This window comes from Megalops cyprinoides, chromosome 14, assembly GCF_013368585.1.
Source record: "Megalops cyprinoides isolate fMegCyp1 chromosome 14, fMegCyp1.pri, whole genome shotgun sequence".
Classification (NCBI taxonomy): Eukaryota; Metazoa; Chordata; class Actinopteri; order Elopiformes; family Megalopidae; genus Megalops; species Megalops cyprinoides.
In genome coordinates, this window is record NC_050596.1 from 23822072 (window position 1) to 23839278 (window position 17207).

The 17207-nt window shown below is 49.4% G+C and overlaps 1 protein-coding gene across 4 annotated transcripts in view; it reads right to left on the bottom strand.

Annotated features, from left to right (window-relative positions):
- sema5ba (sema domain, seven thrombospondin repeats (type 1 and type 1-like), transmembrane domain (TM) and short cytoplasmic domain, (semaphorin) 5Ba) overlaps positions 1-17207 on the bottom strand; it is a 107759-nt gene that overhangs the window by 11696 nt on the left and 78856 nt on the right. For all 4 annotated transcript variants that reach the window (XM_036545041.1, XM_036545042.1, XM_036545043.1 and 1 more), the window contains exons 9-17: positions 15881-16016; positions 15146-15353; positions 14835-15042; positions 5574-5691; positions 5116-5297; positions 3908-4051; positions 2976-3123; positions 2075-2300; positions 268-486 (exon numbers count right to left, since the gene is read on the bottom strand). In XM_036545041.1, the coding sequence (XP_036400934.1) occupies positions 268-486; positions 2075-2300; positions 2976-3123; positions 3908-4051; positions 5116-5297; positions 5574-5691; positions 14835-15042; positions 15146-15353; positions 15881-16016 (1589 nt within the window). The remainder of the gene's footprint in view (positions 1-267; positions 487-2074; positions 2301-2975; positions 3124-3907; positions 4052-5115; positions 5298-5573; positions 5692-14834; positions 15043-15145; positions 15354-15880; positions 16017-17207) is intronic.

Below are 17207 nucleotides of genomic sequence, written 5' to 3' on the forward strand. Positions count from 1 at the left end.
CCACTGATTTCATCAGTGGTGTAGTACCTACTCTCCAACTGATGCCCACTTCACTCTGTGAGTTCTAGCGTGAAAAATAGCCACTGGCTGCATGCAAGTGTATTGGAGGATTGCATTTGTCTCACTTCGGTGCTCTTGCATGAGTGCAGGTTGTTGAAGTGAAATAAGCCTAATGTACGATTAGTGATTCCAATCAGGGCTGCATATATGGAATAAAAGCCCTGGACATTGCCGGGGGTGTGAAGCAGGGCATGATGGGTAACGTACCCGGGCAGGGCTGGGAGTTGCAGTCCTGGTACTCCACGGTGGACCCGCTGCAGGCTGCAGGGGCGCTCTTGCCCTCCGGGGTGGCGCAGGTACGCTTGCGGGTGCGGAAGCCTTTACCGCATTCCTGAGAGCAGGCAGACCACGTCTCCCACGACGACCAACCAGTTCCCGCTGCCCGCACCACAGGCCGACCCGTCTTCAACAAATCCTCCACAAGAGCTACAGCACACGGGTTACCAGGTTACACATGTTTTAAACACACAGTTAAGACACAATACTCAGTCAAGTTACAGATATAATAGGATTAACATACTACTGCACAGAAGCATAAAGCACAGTGCTCTTGATTTAAAGCCTGTCTGGAGGCCAGTTCTAGCTGCAGTTGGGACATTGTATTCAGGAAGCTGTCCTGACATATTTGAATGAGCTAGCGTGTACTCAGAGAGAAAGGAAAATGAGATATACTTTAAGGACAGTAAAATTCAATTCCCCTTTCAGAGGAAAGGAAACATGCTGTTATCGCTCGATTCATTGTGATGGCACAAAAGATTGAATTATATTGACCCTGGACTGTTGGTGCCGCTCCTGTAGGAGAATTATTTATGTAAAGACAGGATCGTTAGAGGAAAGATGGCCTCCGATGCTTTCCACAAGCTATCAAGAGCTGGGTAGAAAAAAACACAGCAGATGAATTTAAGTGATAAATACGTTTGTGTTTAAGGTGCTGTTAGAGAAAGGAGATTCAGTTTCATTGGTCAGATCTTATAAATGAGTTTGCTTCATCAGATTGCACTATTTCCAGCAAATTTAATCCAAATGTGTACTGAATGGCCATTTTGCCTTATCTCCAAGTAATAACTCCCTAGGTGACCAGAAAGGGTTTTTTTCAATAAACTATCTTTTTCAGTTAGGAAATCGTGGCAATGAACCTTCACTTTTTATTACTGTGCCATTTCTCAACAAAACCGGACGTCTCCCTGGTGATTCAAGGTTAGCGGTGACTCAGCGAGGCAGAGTGCTCAGCCGGCGCCTGACAGCGCATTCCTGCTGCACGCAGACAGAAGACTTCCACCCGCTCCACCTGCACCGTCACCTCTGAACTCCCCTCCCTCTCTGCGAGGGGGGAGAGGAGCCCTTTCCCCTCTTTAAACTGTTGACAGGCAGAAACTGTGCTGACCCTCAAATCAATTATCTATAGGGCCACCAGTCGGAGGAGAGACGGGCTCCCGCAATCCCTGTGACCCGCACGGCCTACAGGCTAGGCTAAGCGCCCTGAAGCACGGTTGTCGGCAGTCACCAGCGCGTACTAGTGCACGGGGACAGCCTGTTAACATGTGCCGAATATAGAGAGCAGGATCAACCCACAGACTTTAAATTCTGAAGAAGTGTTTTTGGTAATGAGTACTAGGCAGAGAACAATGCTCCGAGTGAACCCCGACGGGAGTCTGGGGATCCACATTCTAGGGACGCCAGTGAAGTAAAGCAATTCTGGCTGCTCACTGCTCATGGAAGTCCGGCTCATTAGGACCCAACGCTCCCAACTATCAGTAAACTTAGATTGCTGTGTGGCCAATCAGGACTCAGCTCAGGAAAAGACAGGCAAGTAGCCAAACTGCCCCAGCCCTGGATAGCTTAGCCTAACTGCCCAGCTGTTGCATAATGTGTTTGACGTATCACATCATCGTAAGATCCCGACAATGTGAGAATGTAACAGGTTGTCTGGAAAACGACTGATTTGGACTAGAGTTTTCCCAGGAAGCACTAGGGGCTTCAGACTGACACATGCATGAGAGGGACTCGGACTCACTGTCGGTCTCGCAGGCGGAGGTGCCGTCGTTCGGACAGAAGCGCGTCTCCACCTTGCGTTTGCCGAACTGCAGCTCGTGGGGGTCCGGCAGCTGGGCGCGGCAGGTGTACCGCACCCTCTGCTCCTGCCGCGCCCCGCCCTGCGTCACATTCACAGGCATCCAAGGGGTCCAGGGCGTGTTGCGACGCACCTCCGGGCAGGCCTCCAGGTTGCAGGCCTTGTACTCCTGAAAGCAGAGAGGCACGGGTGGGGAGAGTCAGGAGGTGCTGGGGATGCCTCTGCACTGCTGCACTGCTTTCACTTCCACATGCACTTCCTCACACTTAATCCATCATCTACCATCATCTGAGGAAGTCTGCTTTTTTTTTTTTTTTTGTTTTGTTTTCTGAAAACAGGGTGAGTCAGCATTTCGGTTGAAAGCAGCGCTTACAAAAGAGCAGCACTTTAGAGCGGAGGCAAGGTGCTCATTCACTCAATATGACAACACTCTTAGTTTAATGAAATTTTAAAAGATTTCACCTCCCAAAGAGGTGGGGTTCAGGTCAAAAACCTACTGACAAAGCTCTACTGGAACCGGTAGGAGACAGCCAAAAATTATTTCAAAGGGACAGTTGAAGCCCTATTGTGTGCGCTGCCAAAGGCCACAAATGTCTTTCCATTGAAGGGTTTCTATGGGGTAGCAAATGGTTGAGGCATCAGTGGTAGCCTTTCCTAATTGTCTGAAACACTTTTTCATCTTTCACCTCTTTCAAGGAACCACCTGACAGTATAACCACTAATGGTACTTCCCAGACCCCCCCCCCCTTGCTACACCACACCACTACAAACGAGGGTGTTGTCAGACAGAGGATCAGAGCAGTCAGAGCAGAGAGGATTGTGGGTAGCTGACGGGAGCCATTACCAGTGCACAGCCTGGGCAGCTGTTCCCATTCTCGCAGCTCCTGACCCGGGAGTGGACCCCTCCTCCGCACTCGGCGCTACACTTGGTCCAGGAACCCCAGGATGACCAGAAGATGGGCAGCGGGCAGGACACCTTCTCGTTACACAACCTGCAGGCAGTTAGGCGCGGCAGTCATGTGAACAGCAGAGGCATCCAGAGTGATTTTCCAACCCCCCTGATACCGATGTCTTGTCACTGGAGTGTTTGGAGATTTTATTTCCTTTCTGTAAAGGCACTACGTGGCAGCTGAGCTATGCTATCTGAGACATAGACCTACAACTCTGCAGTACAGAGCAGAGACCGCAAAAACCGCTGCTTCTCACTGCTACCTATAGCTTCAGCTCGTCTTGCCTGTTCCGTTTAAAGATCACAAAGACACCGAGAGCTCTTCTTGGTCGATTGCGAGAATATGAGGATTTACTGCAACTGAATTATTGATTCGCCAGTAAACAAAGACTCAAGTGGTGGCGGAGGGTGATAAAGCAAACAGATAGCCCCTACAGACAGTCAAAATAATTTAAAATACCATTACTGAAGGGAGCCAGGCTCATTAAGAGGACAATTTCAAAAAGCTATGTTCATTAGGGGTCCGATTTAGTGAATGCAGCAATGGTAGTATTGATTCTTCCAAACTGTTCCCAGATAGCCCAGCAGCTCCATTTTGAGAGCTCTAACAACAGAAAGAACATGCCAATGGAAGCTGAGACACGACTTTGAAAGAAACTCGTCTTTGTGCCATTTATCCAACGGCTCTGCGCTTAAACTGAGAATACCAGTCAGCCGAAAGGCAATATGGATTTCCTTGACAAAGCAGGGGCAAACGGAACGGAGAAATTTGAATGAATAACAGCAGAGGAGAATGCCTGGATTTGGGATTGTCCTGCCTCTCTCACCTCTCTTCCCGGCTCTGCCCCACGCAGATACGGCCCCCGTGCCGGGGTGAGGGGTTGTTGCAGGAGCGCTGCCGGACTTCGAACCCGATGCCACAGCTGGTGCTGCACTGAGCCCAGGAGGACCAGGGGGTCCAACCTCCATTCCTACACGGCACAGAAATAGGATGTTACAAAATCTGCCTTCAAAAAACAGAGAGGCTGCTCTGTGCTGGTTTAATGGTCCAAACAAACCCAAAACATCCCTTTGCCAATGTACAGTTTTACAGGTACAGTAGGCACACAGATAAGAATAATTACTTTTCCATTTTGGAAGAGAGAAACCACTTAATTTTAAATATGCAAAAGTAATAAATTCTTAATTTAATTCACCATGTTTTTTGTTCATGTCATGACATCAGTCAAAGAGGCTGGTAAAAAACTTAATTTTCACTCTACAATTTAATTCCCAAATGTGTGACATTAATCTATTTTTATGCACTTGTTCCAAGGGGGACCAGGGGGCTCCAACTTATGCTGAACGAACTTCAGTTTTTTTTCTCCTCAAAACTCCCAAATCAACTGGATTCCCCTTTAAAGAGGATTCCAGGAGAACTGAATGGCAAGGTAAAGCTGATTTGCAGGGAGCTAAATTGCCCGTAAAAACATTCCCTCAATTTGCTAAAGTGCTTTGTTCTGGCGTAGCACTTTTCATGATTTAATTGCTACTTCCTGTAAAACACAATTCAATTTTCGGCACCTTGGTTTTAATCTTGCATAGTTATGCGGCAAATGAAAGCAACCTATCGGTTTCAGAGGAGCGGGTGTGTGATGTGCTCTCAATCATTATAATTGGGTAATGCCTACAAACACAGACAGCAGTTGTGACACAAAGGCTTTGCAGAGGGAAACATTAATGTAGTTTGCCTTATTAATTTATATAAATCCTATTTATATTGTTCCCATGAGGGAATACAGGAGAATACCTTTCAAATGCCCTTCAATTCTCTCAAGTGGGCCATCGCAACCATTGACACACTGCCCAGAGGGCCAAATCATGGAAGATTTGACTGTATGCATTGCTCACATCACAGAGCTCAGTAGTTTTATATCAGTTAAGAGCTACTGTATTGAACATAGTATTGACCAAAATATTCTGGGTTTTCATTAGTTGTGTAATCAACGTTTATGGTTCCAACTACAGGCTAAGTGGCTGGGGGGTACGCTCTTACCTGGAGCAGTTGGACACCTCGATGGTTGGGCCTTCACAGCCCCGGCCCCCGCACTGGGGGAGGGGGCTGTCACATGACCTTGAACGGCACAAGCAGGCGCTGGTGCTGTCCCCGTCATCGTGGCTACAGGGTTGCCATGCCGCCCAGGGCCCAAAGCCACCGTCCACAGTCAGGTTTCTCACCTGCAGCGGTTCGACCATGCAACGTCATTTTTTGAGCAAGATTCTCAAACACCACAAAATTCACCATGGAGCTGCTCGGGTAATGCCACATAAACTGCGGGCAGCAATGTAACATAGTTGTTAAGGAGCAGGACTCGTAACCGAAAGGTTGCTGGTTCGATTCCCCACTGGGGCACTGCTGCTGTACCGTTGGGCAAGGTACTTGCCCACCATTGCCTCAGTAAATATCCAGCTGTATAAACGGATAACATTGTAAAAAAGTGTCCTGCCTCTTACCGGGCATTCAGTGATGTTCTGGGTCCACAGGCTCATGTTGGAGCTGTCCTCGATGGTGGTACAGCGCCTCTGTTTTCGGTCCCAGCCGCAGTAGGGGTCCCTCGCATTTAGACACAGCCTGAGGACAGAGAGGGGAGACGGAGGGAGCAGTCAGGAAGAGAAGACCAATGAACTCGTAACGCCACAACTTGGCTGTGAACCCGAAAACAAACATCTCCTCAGGCGTACCCTTGCGATATCATATGGGGGGAAATAGCTGGGAGAGGTAAACAAATATGCATGTAATCCCCTCCCCCGACAAACACAGAGCAGCGAAACATGCCCTTCAGCATTGCAATGTTTGTAAGCCCCCGAAAAAACGCAGGCTAATTGAGGAGTAATTAATTCTAAGCCCCGTTAATGAAATTAATCTATCAGAGCCAATCCCAGCTGTGATGCTTGGGAGAGTAGGGCATGCGGTAACAAGCGCGTCCACCCCGCCCCTTCTCACTGAGAAAGACGGCTTTTTTTTTTTTGGGCAACGTCCCGCAATGTTTACTTGAGTGTGGCTCCGCGTTCTTCAGCTGGAGGTTGGGGCAACACACCGTGTTGATACAGCGCGCAGTGCTAAATCAGAATCTTGTTAGAGAAGTTTGACGGGGCTTACAGAATGTTGTTTTTTCCCCTCAGAGGAAAGAGGGAGAGCTTTTTTTTTTTTTTTTTTTTGAGAGGCCCCATTCAGAGACCTCCGCGCCGCCGTCCTGCAATGCGTCAGAACGATGACAGGCAGTGCTATGCGGGCCCTTCGGGCTGTCAGTCAAGCGGCAGGCTCCTTCCTGGTTGACCAAGCTATCTCAGGCTGGACCTTTCACTGGGAGGTTCTGTTTAGGGAGGTGAGGGGCGTCAAAACAGGGCTGAATTCGCTCAAGGCTGGTTTGTTACGTGACGATGATCAATACTATTTTGACGCATTCCAACCCGGGTCCTGGAAAACAGCTGCAAAGATACTGTAAACACAGACTTCACCAGCTCGAAACACACTCAACTCCCAACACCCACAAAAACACCCTCAACCTGCTCAAATCCAACTTGGGTTAAACTTTTTTCCCCAAAATCGCGAAACCCTGACATTGACATTTATAGGAGCCACAGAAAGAAATTCGGAGAGAGGAGAAACCTCAGAGGATTATGTGATTTTCTGATTTTTACTTGCTGACGAGCGACCTACAGAGGCGTGACCATGACGGCCTCGTGGCTGGGCGGAGATGGGGAGCACCGCTGTGAATATACGCTGATGAGAGGGGAAGGGGATTGGGAGGAGGGAAGGTGGAGGGTGGGGGGGGGGGGGGTTGACAGAACTTGTCAGGAGGGCCAGGCTCTACGCACATCACAGTAATCTCCCCTATCACCGCTCCTGCACGGCGGTAACCTAATCCCACAGTAATTGCGGCGCAGGGAAGGATATCCAAGATGACGCGCTGTCTGGTCTAAACACTGTCATTGTGTTGTGCACCCTGCATGGCTGAGAGCTGAGCGAATGGTGAGAAGCTGTGGGGGGGTGTGCGTGGGGCAGCGGGGGCGGGGGGGAGGGTGTTCAGTGACAGTTACCGTAACCATCCACCCTAGTGAAGTAAGACACTTTTCAACTTGTCCCCGTGGGGGTGGGGGTGAAGTCATAACAAAATATCACTTGTGACCTGGGCTGGGATCTGTTTCTCTGTGCTAGGCATAAAAAACGATTACACTTTGGGGTGGAGTGGGGGGGGGGGCAGAAAGGCAGTTATCTGCATCATGTGTGGAGGAGTGCAGTGTGTATAAATCATCAGGGCAGAAGGTAAAAGGGGAGGGGTGTGGGGGGTGGGGGACAGTGAAGGGATGAGGGGAGAGTGCACCACGGGTCAGGGATCAAGTGGTGTGGCGAGTGGCGGGCAGGTTTCTGACGGAGCGGGCTTAGTGTCACATTGGCGGTAATATGAGCCGAATGACGGGATCGCACGCCCCCGCGCCGGCTCCCGCCGCCTCTCCCTCGCCTCTGGCTCCGCGGGCTCCTGTTTCGGCTCTCGTCCAGGCTCAGCTCGCCTGCGATTTAGGTCAGAAATCAGGAGGAATGAGTGGTTTTAGTGCCGCTCCATTGTCTTTTCCCATTCGGCCGATCGGTCTCAGGCAACGGTATGATTACATTTTCACCGCTGGATACGTGGTTTACTGACATTTATGAGTTTCTCATTTTGGAATGAAATTGCACGACACTGACTGTGAACCAGAGTTGGTTAAAGACAGGCTTAATGCAATGTCTGTGGGGGATACACATTCAAAACAGGTCTTTGTTAATATGTGCAATGCTGATTTTATACTCAGGTCATTTATACTAACGTAATTTAAATGAGAACTTCCAGGTAGAGAAAAACCATGATATTTGTTGAGGATCCTGCTTGGTCTAGAGCTAACATCCAATAATGACCCCAAATTGCTTGAGCAAAAAGACAGGCACTTAGGGACACGGCCTTGGAGCAAATCGGTTTAACCAGAAAAAGTTTGCCCATCTTATTAATTACAGCAGAGCAATCTTCTCCAGGGCGCTGCCAGCAATAAAGTCAGCCACCCATGTAAGCTCTTAAGGCCACGGAGATGTCGATAGGCGGGCAGAGATGAAAGGAATGTAGAGCTAGGGGTTTGATAGGCCAGGCATGGTAGACAGGCAGTGGGAGAACTGGGGTCACCTCCCTGCCCTGGCTGCATAAACACAGCGACTTTAAAAAAACGTCCCTTTAAAAGCTCTCTTTGGCTCAGCCTTAGGCCTGCAGTCTGTGATGAACTGTTTGTTTAGTGTTTTTTTCTTTTTTTATCGGTAATTGAGAACCCTGCAAATACCCATTACAGGGGCAGATTTACACCATGGCTGGAGGGCAAAGTCAGCAGTATAGCTCTCTTTTCCCCCTCTTTACGCGGCGCAAAAGGCTGTCGCTGCATAAACCCCTATAATATCTCTTAAAGATTCGGCTCCCATTTTGACTGCTCAACAATTTTACAATAGGGCAAGTGTAAAAGTAAATTAGTCCTGCCGTGGATTTGGTCCGCAGACGTATCATTTTAATTCAGGGACTGCAAGAGCAGGTGCCTGGCTGTCTGCTGATAAAGAGAGGTACGTGAGCGCTGTGTGAGTGAGACAGAGAGAGAAAGAGAGTATGTGTAGGGACACCACCCTCAAAATGCATGCTTCAACAACATACTTAATGGCAACATGCTATAGCAAAAGAGCAAAGCAAACAGCGAAAGGTTGCTTATAAAACCGCTAAAAAGAGCAGGCAGTAAAATGAAATCAACTAATAAAGCATGTGGTTTGACAACAGGCGGCGCGCAGTAAATCTCCCTGGTTTGTCCTGGCCATAATGGATGGTTTAAAAGGATAGTGAGGGCTGTAAAGCTGCTGTCCTTTTTACAGGCCTCTAAAGCAATGCATAAAGGCAAACAAGTTATTACCTTCCCTTTTACTGCATATCATCAACACATAACTGTAAACACAGCCAGGATGGGGCCGGTTGCGTTTCCATGGTGCCTGGTGTTCTGCAAGGTTTTTCTGAGGGTGGGGGGGAAAGGGGGGGGGGGGTTAAACTCTGGGAGTGAAAATGGTGTACCCGGAAGGGGTGGTGCCTACACTGGCAGAAGGGGTCAAAATTGTAAACGCAATTTCTGTTTTGGTCTGTTTTGGCTTCATGCACCAAAGGCCCAAACGAGCACCCAGGATCCAATCTGGAAAATTTTAACATCTTCCTGCATCGTCTGGAGAGAATTCAGATTTCTCTTATCCCATTTTCACCAACATGTAGCTAGCTAGTAAGCACAGGAAAAAAAACACATGGTGATTCTCAAGCAGCAAATGGTGAGGCGTTCTGGCTCGATATGTTCAATGTTTACGTCAACAGAGGGGGACTGCAAGATCTACTCACCATTGTAGCTGGCTTCTATAATCACACCTACTTCTGCCACATGTGGTATAAACACACCTGGACACTTCCAGTATTCGGTAGCAAACCCTACCTGGAGTGTCCCGCTTTCAGCCATACCTCACCCTCACCTGGTAGCAAGTGGAAGCGGCCTTTTAAGCTTTTACATACACCTGGATACCTGCTAGTGGCCATAAATGTTTAACCAACATTGGACAGCTATACTGATTTTAGACTGACCTTCCAGCCGCACAGTGTCTTTATGTGGGGCCTCACTGGTCTTACTGTGGCACCATCAGCTGGCCTGATCACTGCAATGGCATTATTATGATGAGAAGGTACACAGAAAAACCAGCAGGCCCCATCAACCAGCAGACCTGTGCGCCTTACGACAACAGCTAACAGACTTATTGGCTCTGACCATTCTTATCTCCAGGTGAATGTCACCACCCGTCCCTCCCCGCCTGTGTCAAGGAGCATCCTGGGACGGCTTCAAAAAGATGTCCATCGTAAATCTAACCATGACTGACTCTGGCCTGGCTCCGATACGTGCTAATGGCGGCTTGGAATCCAGTTAGCCCCGCAATCGGATCAAGAGCGGAGTCCGCCTCCCACCTGATGAGAGGGGCAGCCTGCCAACTCCCCGCCTGCTCCCCGTCTCTCCCTCAGAGAGGCGGCAGTGGGGGTCGCCCCATGCTGGGGAGCGGGCTGGAGAATGCAGGGGACCTTCCTAATGACAATCCCAATCAGCCCGTTTTACGACCCTCCATAAAAAAAAAAAAAAAGTTTGGGAAAGTTTTTCCAGTATCTGAAAGACATGGTGGGGGTGGGATTATAAGAAATACTGCCTGGCCTGTTTGGGGATAAATCATGGCTGGGGCAGAAATTGCTCTAATTTTGGAATTCTGCCAGAGGAGAGCACGTTAAAAGCAAAACATTCTGCAACCGACAATAAATACTTTCAGTTTCTGATTACTTTCCCCCCCCCACCCCACCCCCTGCACTCTCTCCCCCAAGCTCTCTGCAGTGGGCAAATATGAGCTCCAGAACGAGGAGCCCTTAACTGCTGTGTGTTTTAGCACCCTGATGACAGGCCGGCAGCAACAACAAGCTATAAATTGCATCTGTCTTGGGGGGGGGGGGGGGTCTGCTGCCAAAACGAGAACTGCTCTCAGACATCCAATAAAGCGCCAACATTGCTGGTCATCCTTTGACCTCTCCGAGTCTCGAGGTCTGCGCCAGAGCAGAGGTTATTCTCACACAACACACTGTCTGTTTTGCTACAGCTGGTGATTGTTTTCCAAGGTTTTATCGTAAATTATTTATCTCCACATTGTTTACCTTAAAACAGCTCTCTGTGATACACGGACAGTTTAAAACCAATGGGAATAACATGCAACAAATGAGTTTGGTTTAATCAATAACGGCACTGGCGTGCCACACAGTCTGAGCCCTCCAGCCCATGTCATTCACATTCAGAGGGGCACATGATCTGGGCTTTGCCATTAGTCAATTTTCATCGGGAATCTTCAGCAGTGGGCCTTCAATGGCCTTTTCTGCTGGGGTTGGGTGGGTTTATATCCTTGACACACTTCTCATCCGCGCTCATCACCCTTTAGCAACTTGTGAAGCACCTATATGCTGGTAAGCTGCCGTCAATGAAACGTGTGCCTGTCATCCTATTGGTGTTCACTCTCCTGCTCTGCACTGTGGGACATGTAGTGTGAAAAACAGCGTGGGAACACGCATCACAGGATCGCACCAGCCTTGTTCTTCTGCGATTTTAGAGGGTGAGGCTAGTTTAACACACAGTCAGCGACTTCAAAGTCAGGGGGTAAAAAGGGGAAAAAATAAACATGGTCAATGAGTGCGCCGTGCTCCTATCAGCAACTCTGTCGCCCACGAGTTAAAACCAGGTTCCAGGGCTGCAGCGTACCTTGGCTGCACCACTCTCAGACCGAGAACATGAGCACAGCATGCACAACAGACCTCTATCATAAAAAAGCAGAACATCCCCCTGGGGCATGTGAAAACTATTTGTGGTTTTCTGCTGAGCCGCTCCGCTGTTCCTGAAGCCTGCGTTAACCTTCCTCCGACCATGCCTGGCACTCCATCTCCAACCAATGCAACCAAGCGGCGTATCCATCAAAGAGACGGGTCACAGACAGCTTTTCCCCTGCAATCATGTTTCTGCACAACCACCTCGTGTCTCCGGGGATTTTGGCATGGGGGGGGGGGGGGGGGGGGGGGGGGGTCTTCTGGCCCACTACCTCAGCAACCACAGAGCTATTACCTCTTGTGAAGGGAGGGGGGGGGTGTCATACGAAGACATTTTTTCCTCACACTGTATTACGCGCTAAAGTAATGATAGGTGAAGTTGATAGATCTTGCAGAAAAAGTCTGCTGGCATTATGCTGCAGCCAAACAAATTGCAGCCGGGGCAAAGTAAATTAGTTTCCCGACGTAGAAGTGAGGACTAGCCTCTGTGGGAGTCAGAGGAAGTGGAGATTGGAGAGGTCAAATGTAATTATAACAAAGCACTGCCAGATTTGGCAACGAGACCGAGCGCTTTGCATAAAATAAATTCATAACAGCCTAGACGGTTCAACGTGTAGATAAACTGGGCTCTAATTTTTCCTGCCCAGCGAGCACAAAATACTAGGAATGAGCCATTTAAAACCTATTTTGAAGAAACATTTTTGGGCATTTGTTGACTTTAGCTGGAACTATTAATAGCCTTCTGTGTCGCCATTGAGACTTTTCAGAGACTGAGAGGGACACCATGAGTGGCTGATTTGTCTGACACGCACCACGGTTATTCATTTGCCAGGTCCTGACCTTGCTCCCTTCCCGTGGAGCCAGATTCTGGAATAAGGAGGGTATTTATTTTTACATGAAAAATCAAGTGGAAAGAATTTGTCGACATCTCCATGACTACGAATATCCAAATGAACCAAAAGAACTTGGTAACCGAGGCGGCTCTTCGCCCCCTTCGGATAACATGATCGTCTGTTGTGAATGAGGCACATACAGACATACAAATCACCACTCACACACGCTGTGAGACACAGCCCATATATACTACATCACAAAGAGCGCGCTGTGTCATAATGCCAGGGGGAAGTTCTGTAAGCCCTGTCGCCACATTACTAAGGAAAGTAAATATGCCCAGGAGATGGCTGAGTCCCCCTGTGATGAAACTGAAGCTGAAACTGAGTGAAAAGCTGTGGGATGTATGAAACCGTATACCCACAGCTATAATATCTCCATCCCCAAACTTTAATCACATCCTGCCATGGGGACCCCGGAATTCAGACAGAGAGCCGGGGCTGTGTGTGTGTGTGTGTGTCTGTGTGTGTGTGTGTGTGTGTGTGTGTGGAAGACCCGCTGACTGGGTTTTGACTAACCCAGGGCAGCTCTGAGTTTGGCTGGCCTTGGAGGTGATTACTGTGCAGGATGGACATCTGGTCCATGCATAGGCAGTGAGTTAAGGGGGGGGCACTCAAACAACCTCTGCTCAGACAGCACGCGGGTGCAGAATTGGCTGCTGCCAAAATTACTCGCAGCTGGGCGCTGCAACCCCTGCAGGCCCCGGGGGTCTCCTCCGCTCTGACGGAAAGGGACAGAGCGGAAGCGGGGCGCGCGGGGAGGAGGCGACACTGACGCTCCCCGCCCCGCCTGGCGCAGCTCTGGGTGAGTCACCGCCTCACGCCCTCTCACAGAGGGAGGCTCTTTCCCACACAGCAGGTGTGCTGCCGCGGCCCCGCTCGGGGGCAGTTGCGGAGTGAACTTCCTCCCCTTGACGCCGCTCCCGCTGCTTCCTGCGACTGTCTACACTTCAAACGGAGAGCGCGGCGGTGCGCAGGACACGGACGCAGCGTTTGAAATGATCTCTCCTGTGTGTTCCGTTCGCGGTGTTTGTGCCGGATTCTTCTGAACAGCGCTACTCGGCTGCCAGTTGGTGTTTTAATGAGAGGCAGAAATCTGTCTGGTCTGGAACTCCCCCAGGACTGGAGCCATGTGTCAGAACTCCAAACCTACAGGACAACACATCCCTCACCTTCTTGTCAGGTTTAATTCTCACTGCATGTGGACAATATCACTGCAAATAACATATGCTCAGGTTGAACCCCCGACCCCCTACCCAGTAATCCATGCTTCAAAAGTAGCCGAATGAGGGAATACAAAGGCTCTTCTTTAATGGGAAAGAAGAGAGTTCCATCTCCCCTACTGGCTATTCCACCAACCCTAATGCAATGACTAGTATGTCAAAGCACTGCAACCTTGACTGGCCTCAGAAAAGGTCAGCCATCTGTGGTCATGCATTGAACTGTCTACACTGTACACGTATAAACAGTAAACAAGCTGAACAGAGTACTAAGGGAAGGCATCAGGCGTGTACAGTATCTTGCACATGGGATCCCTCCTTTCAAACTAAATTTAAACTGCACTCACTACGTAGGTCTTTGAAGGGTTCAGTCAGAGCAGGGGATTAACTGATCGACTTATATGTGTTTTCACGATAGCGACTGAACATAACTACTGTACTGTAACTAAATTGCGATGTTTAACTTCCAGTGGCACAGAAGCTTGTGGAATCAGAGAGGAGGATGCGGAATAGCCTTCCCCTGAATGCCCTTGAAGCTCAGTGTGATCACTGCACCCCACAGCGTTTTAAATAGGGCTCAGCCTCAGCCTCTTACTGCCCTGACTGCTAGCATTCAGCCGCCTTCACCAGGGATCTGATTCGTCACACACAGCAATGCAGGCACAGCCATATGCGTGCAAGGGTCCACCAACACACGTGCGCACACGCGCACACACACACACACACAGTTTAACACATATAACACATAATAAAAACCGGTGCCCTATATGCACACTGAAATGCACCATCACACACACACACACACACACACACACACACAGACTCTCACACTACTCAGATAACGACAGGACACTCATGGGACAGCTGACGAGGCATCCTTTGCTACCCTTGGCCCAATTGAGCCTGACTTTCAGGGACAATTACCATCACTTCACCTGGAGAGCAATTGATTTGTAGCATTGATAAAGTATATAGGACAAATAGTAACACAGTGGAGGAGAGATTTTCCTGTCTCCATTAGCCACACTTGAGGATGCTATACCATTAGACACCCTTGAGAAAGCTGAACCATTAGCCATCCTTGAGAGAGTATTTTTATAGGATGCGTAGGCAGCACAACGGATTTAAGAGCAAATATGGAGTGCTGGCTTGAGAACAATGGGGCGAGTTCAGAGTTGACATCACTCAATCACGTACAGAAGATGTCATCACCAGGATGTCTGTACTCACAATTCAGTTCTGTAGTTGGAACACCTCTCCAGAGGGATCTTCAGAACTCTTTTGTTGAGGCCAACAAAGAGTGATCTATCACTGTGGAGGATCTGGAGGCTCAGGATTGGCTCCTGCACGCCAGGGGGGAGAAGCTGCATCTCCTCCAGGTAACACCCACGCAGACTCTTATTGGCTGTGGAAAGGGCCTTCAGAATGGTTCCATATTCTGCATGGGGGAAAAAGCGGGGACAAGGTGGACTTGAGTTGGGTCTGTTTGACTCCACAAACCGCCAATGACAGCTCTGCCCTCTCTGCGTGACCCCACCCACCTGTGCCAATATACATGACATGGTAGAGCGTGTCGCGTCCCTGCACGATGTCCACCACCAGCTTGGAGAAGCGGACGTTGTCCTGCATGACCAGGGGGTCGATGGAGACGGGCTGCACCACATCGTTCATCAGGAAGAGGCGCTGGGCGTCCTGCAGACTGCGCTCCGTCAGGTTCTCATTGGGGCCGTTATCGTTGATGGTGCCACACTGGGTGCAGGAGGCAGGAAGAAAGGCGTCAGAAGAACAATGAAACTCATTAGCTCAAATTATGGACATGCAGTAGGAGGGGCTGGACATCTTTACCATAATCTTTACTGTAATATGACAGACCTTTCAACCTGTTCCATGAGGCGAGACAATGAAGAAAATTAATTAACTGTGTGAAGGTGTGTTATCAAGTTATTCAATTTAAGACTGGACATCGTTATACATCCCATGACAGTGCCCCAATACTGTAATTCTCGTACTGTAAGCCCACACAAAAATGTACAAAAATAACATCCACCTGTTTATAAACTACACCTCTCACCAAGTTCTTTTCTCATGTTTTTTCTTATTCCCCATCAAAAACAGAATGCAATGTGAAATACAATAATGCAATGTAAAAACAGGATATATTCCTGGCGAAAGAGTGCCATCAGCTGGCACAGCCATAGGTGGGGAAACGGACCACAATCATCGTGGTATCGTGAGGGACACTGTAAATGTTGCGTGGCCATAACACAGTGGCCTACCTGGAAGTTGGGGATGGGGTTTGGGGTGGGCAGCCAGGTGGAGCGGGGGTTCTCCTGGTAGCGGAAGGGTCCGTTGAAGGCCTGGGTGATGGCGCTCAGATTGAACGCGCAAACCGCTGAGGCAGCGATGCTGTTCCTGCGGCCGGGGAGGGAAAGAGAAAGAGAGAGGAACGAATAACCCAACCGGAAAAAACAAGTGAAAGAACAATGTGTCACGAAGGTTATCTCTGCTACAGAGAGATGGATTCCCCCTTATACAGCATTCCTCAGTATTGGGGGCCTATCTCTGTAACACACATCTGAAAAATGCCTGTCTGGTTTCTGTAGCAGGCTTAGCCGAGCTGCTGTGGGGGTGTGTGGGGGGGGGGGGATTCAGCTGTATCTGGGGAATTCAGCCGGCATTAGCCATATCCATTGACGCATTTCAATGTGAAGTAAATCAGCCCACAGTCTGGGAAGACACTGCTTGGTGGTTAACATTGTTATCCCTGCAATTCACTGCTCCCTGGGTCCATCATGTGGGCTGGATAATGATTTTTTTCTTTTATTTCAGCAGCGGTGCAGCATTTCTCTATTTCCTCCTAAGGGTACAACATAAGCTGTACAGACACTGCAATAAACTAGTTCTCTCAGCCCTCGCTGCTGTAATCATTTACTCATTTCAGTGGTGCAAATTAAAAGAACACTGTTTTGGGAGACGCAAACACGATGTCCCAAATGGCACTTGCTTGCCGCTTTTTTTTTGGTCTGTCTGATGCCTGTTTCTTTTTGTTCTGGGATGAAACCGTGTTGCTGGTGCAGACCGAGAGGTGGCATGTTACTGTAGCTGACATGCCAAAGCGGAGCAGTCTAGAGAGAGCATCCGGGCTGGGCTGACCCCTTGGCAGCACCCAAGAGCCACTGGCCCTACGCCTACTGTATTACTTAATGAATCCGCTTACGCTGCAACTGAATGCGAACAGATGAATGCTGGGGGGGAGAGGGAAGGCAGGCTAAGCACTCCAGCAAACCTGAACTTCCTGTCCTTCAGAGAAGGAACCGAAGCATTGGTGGGAGGGAAGGGGGGCACGTTGATTGCACTCTGAAACCCCGCCCACCACAGAGCGGGCCCCGGCTCTTGTCACTGTATCCGAGCGCAAAACCGCCAGCTTAAGCTGCGGAACCCACAGACAAATGAGCTGCAACAGCCGTGTCCCCGCAGGAGCCGCAGACTAATGGCTCCCAGGCCTGAGTGAACCCTTCACAGGGCTGCGCAGGGACAAGTGCTGGGCTGCAAACTGCGGTCGCCCCCCCATCTGTCCCCAGCCCCCCTGATCTCACCCCATCA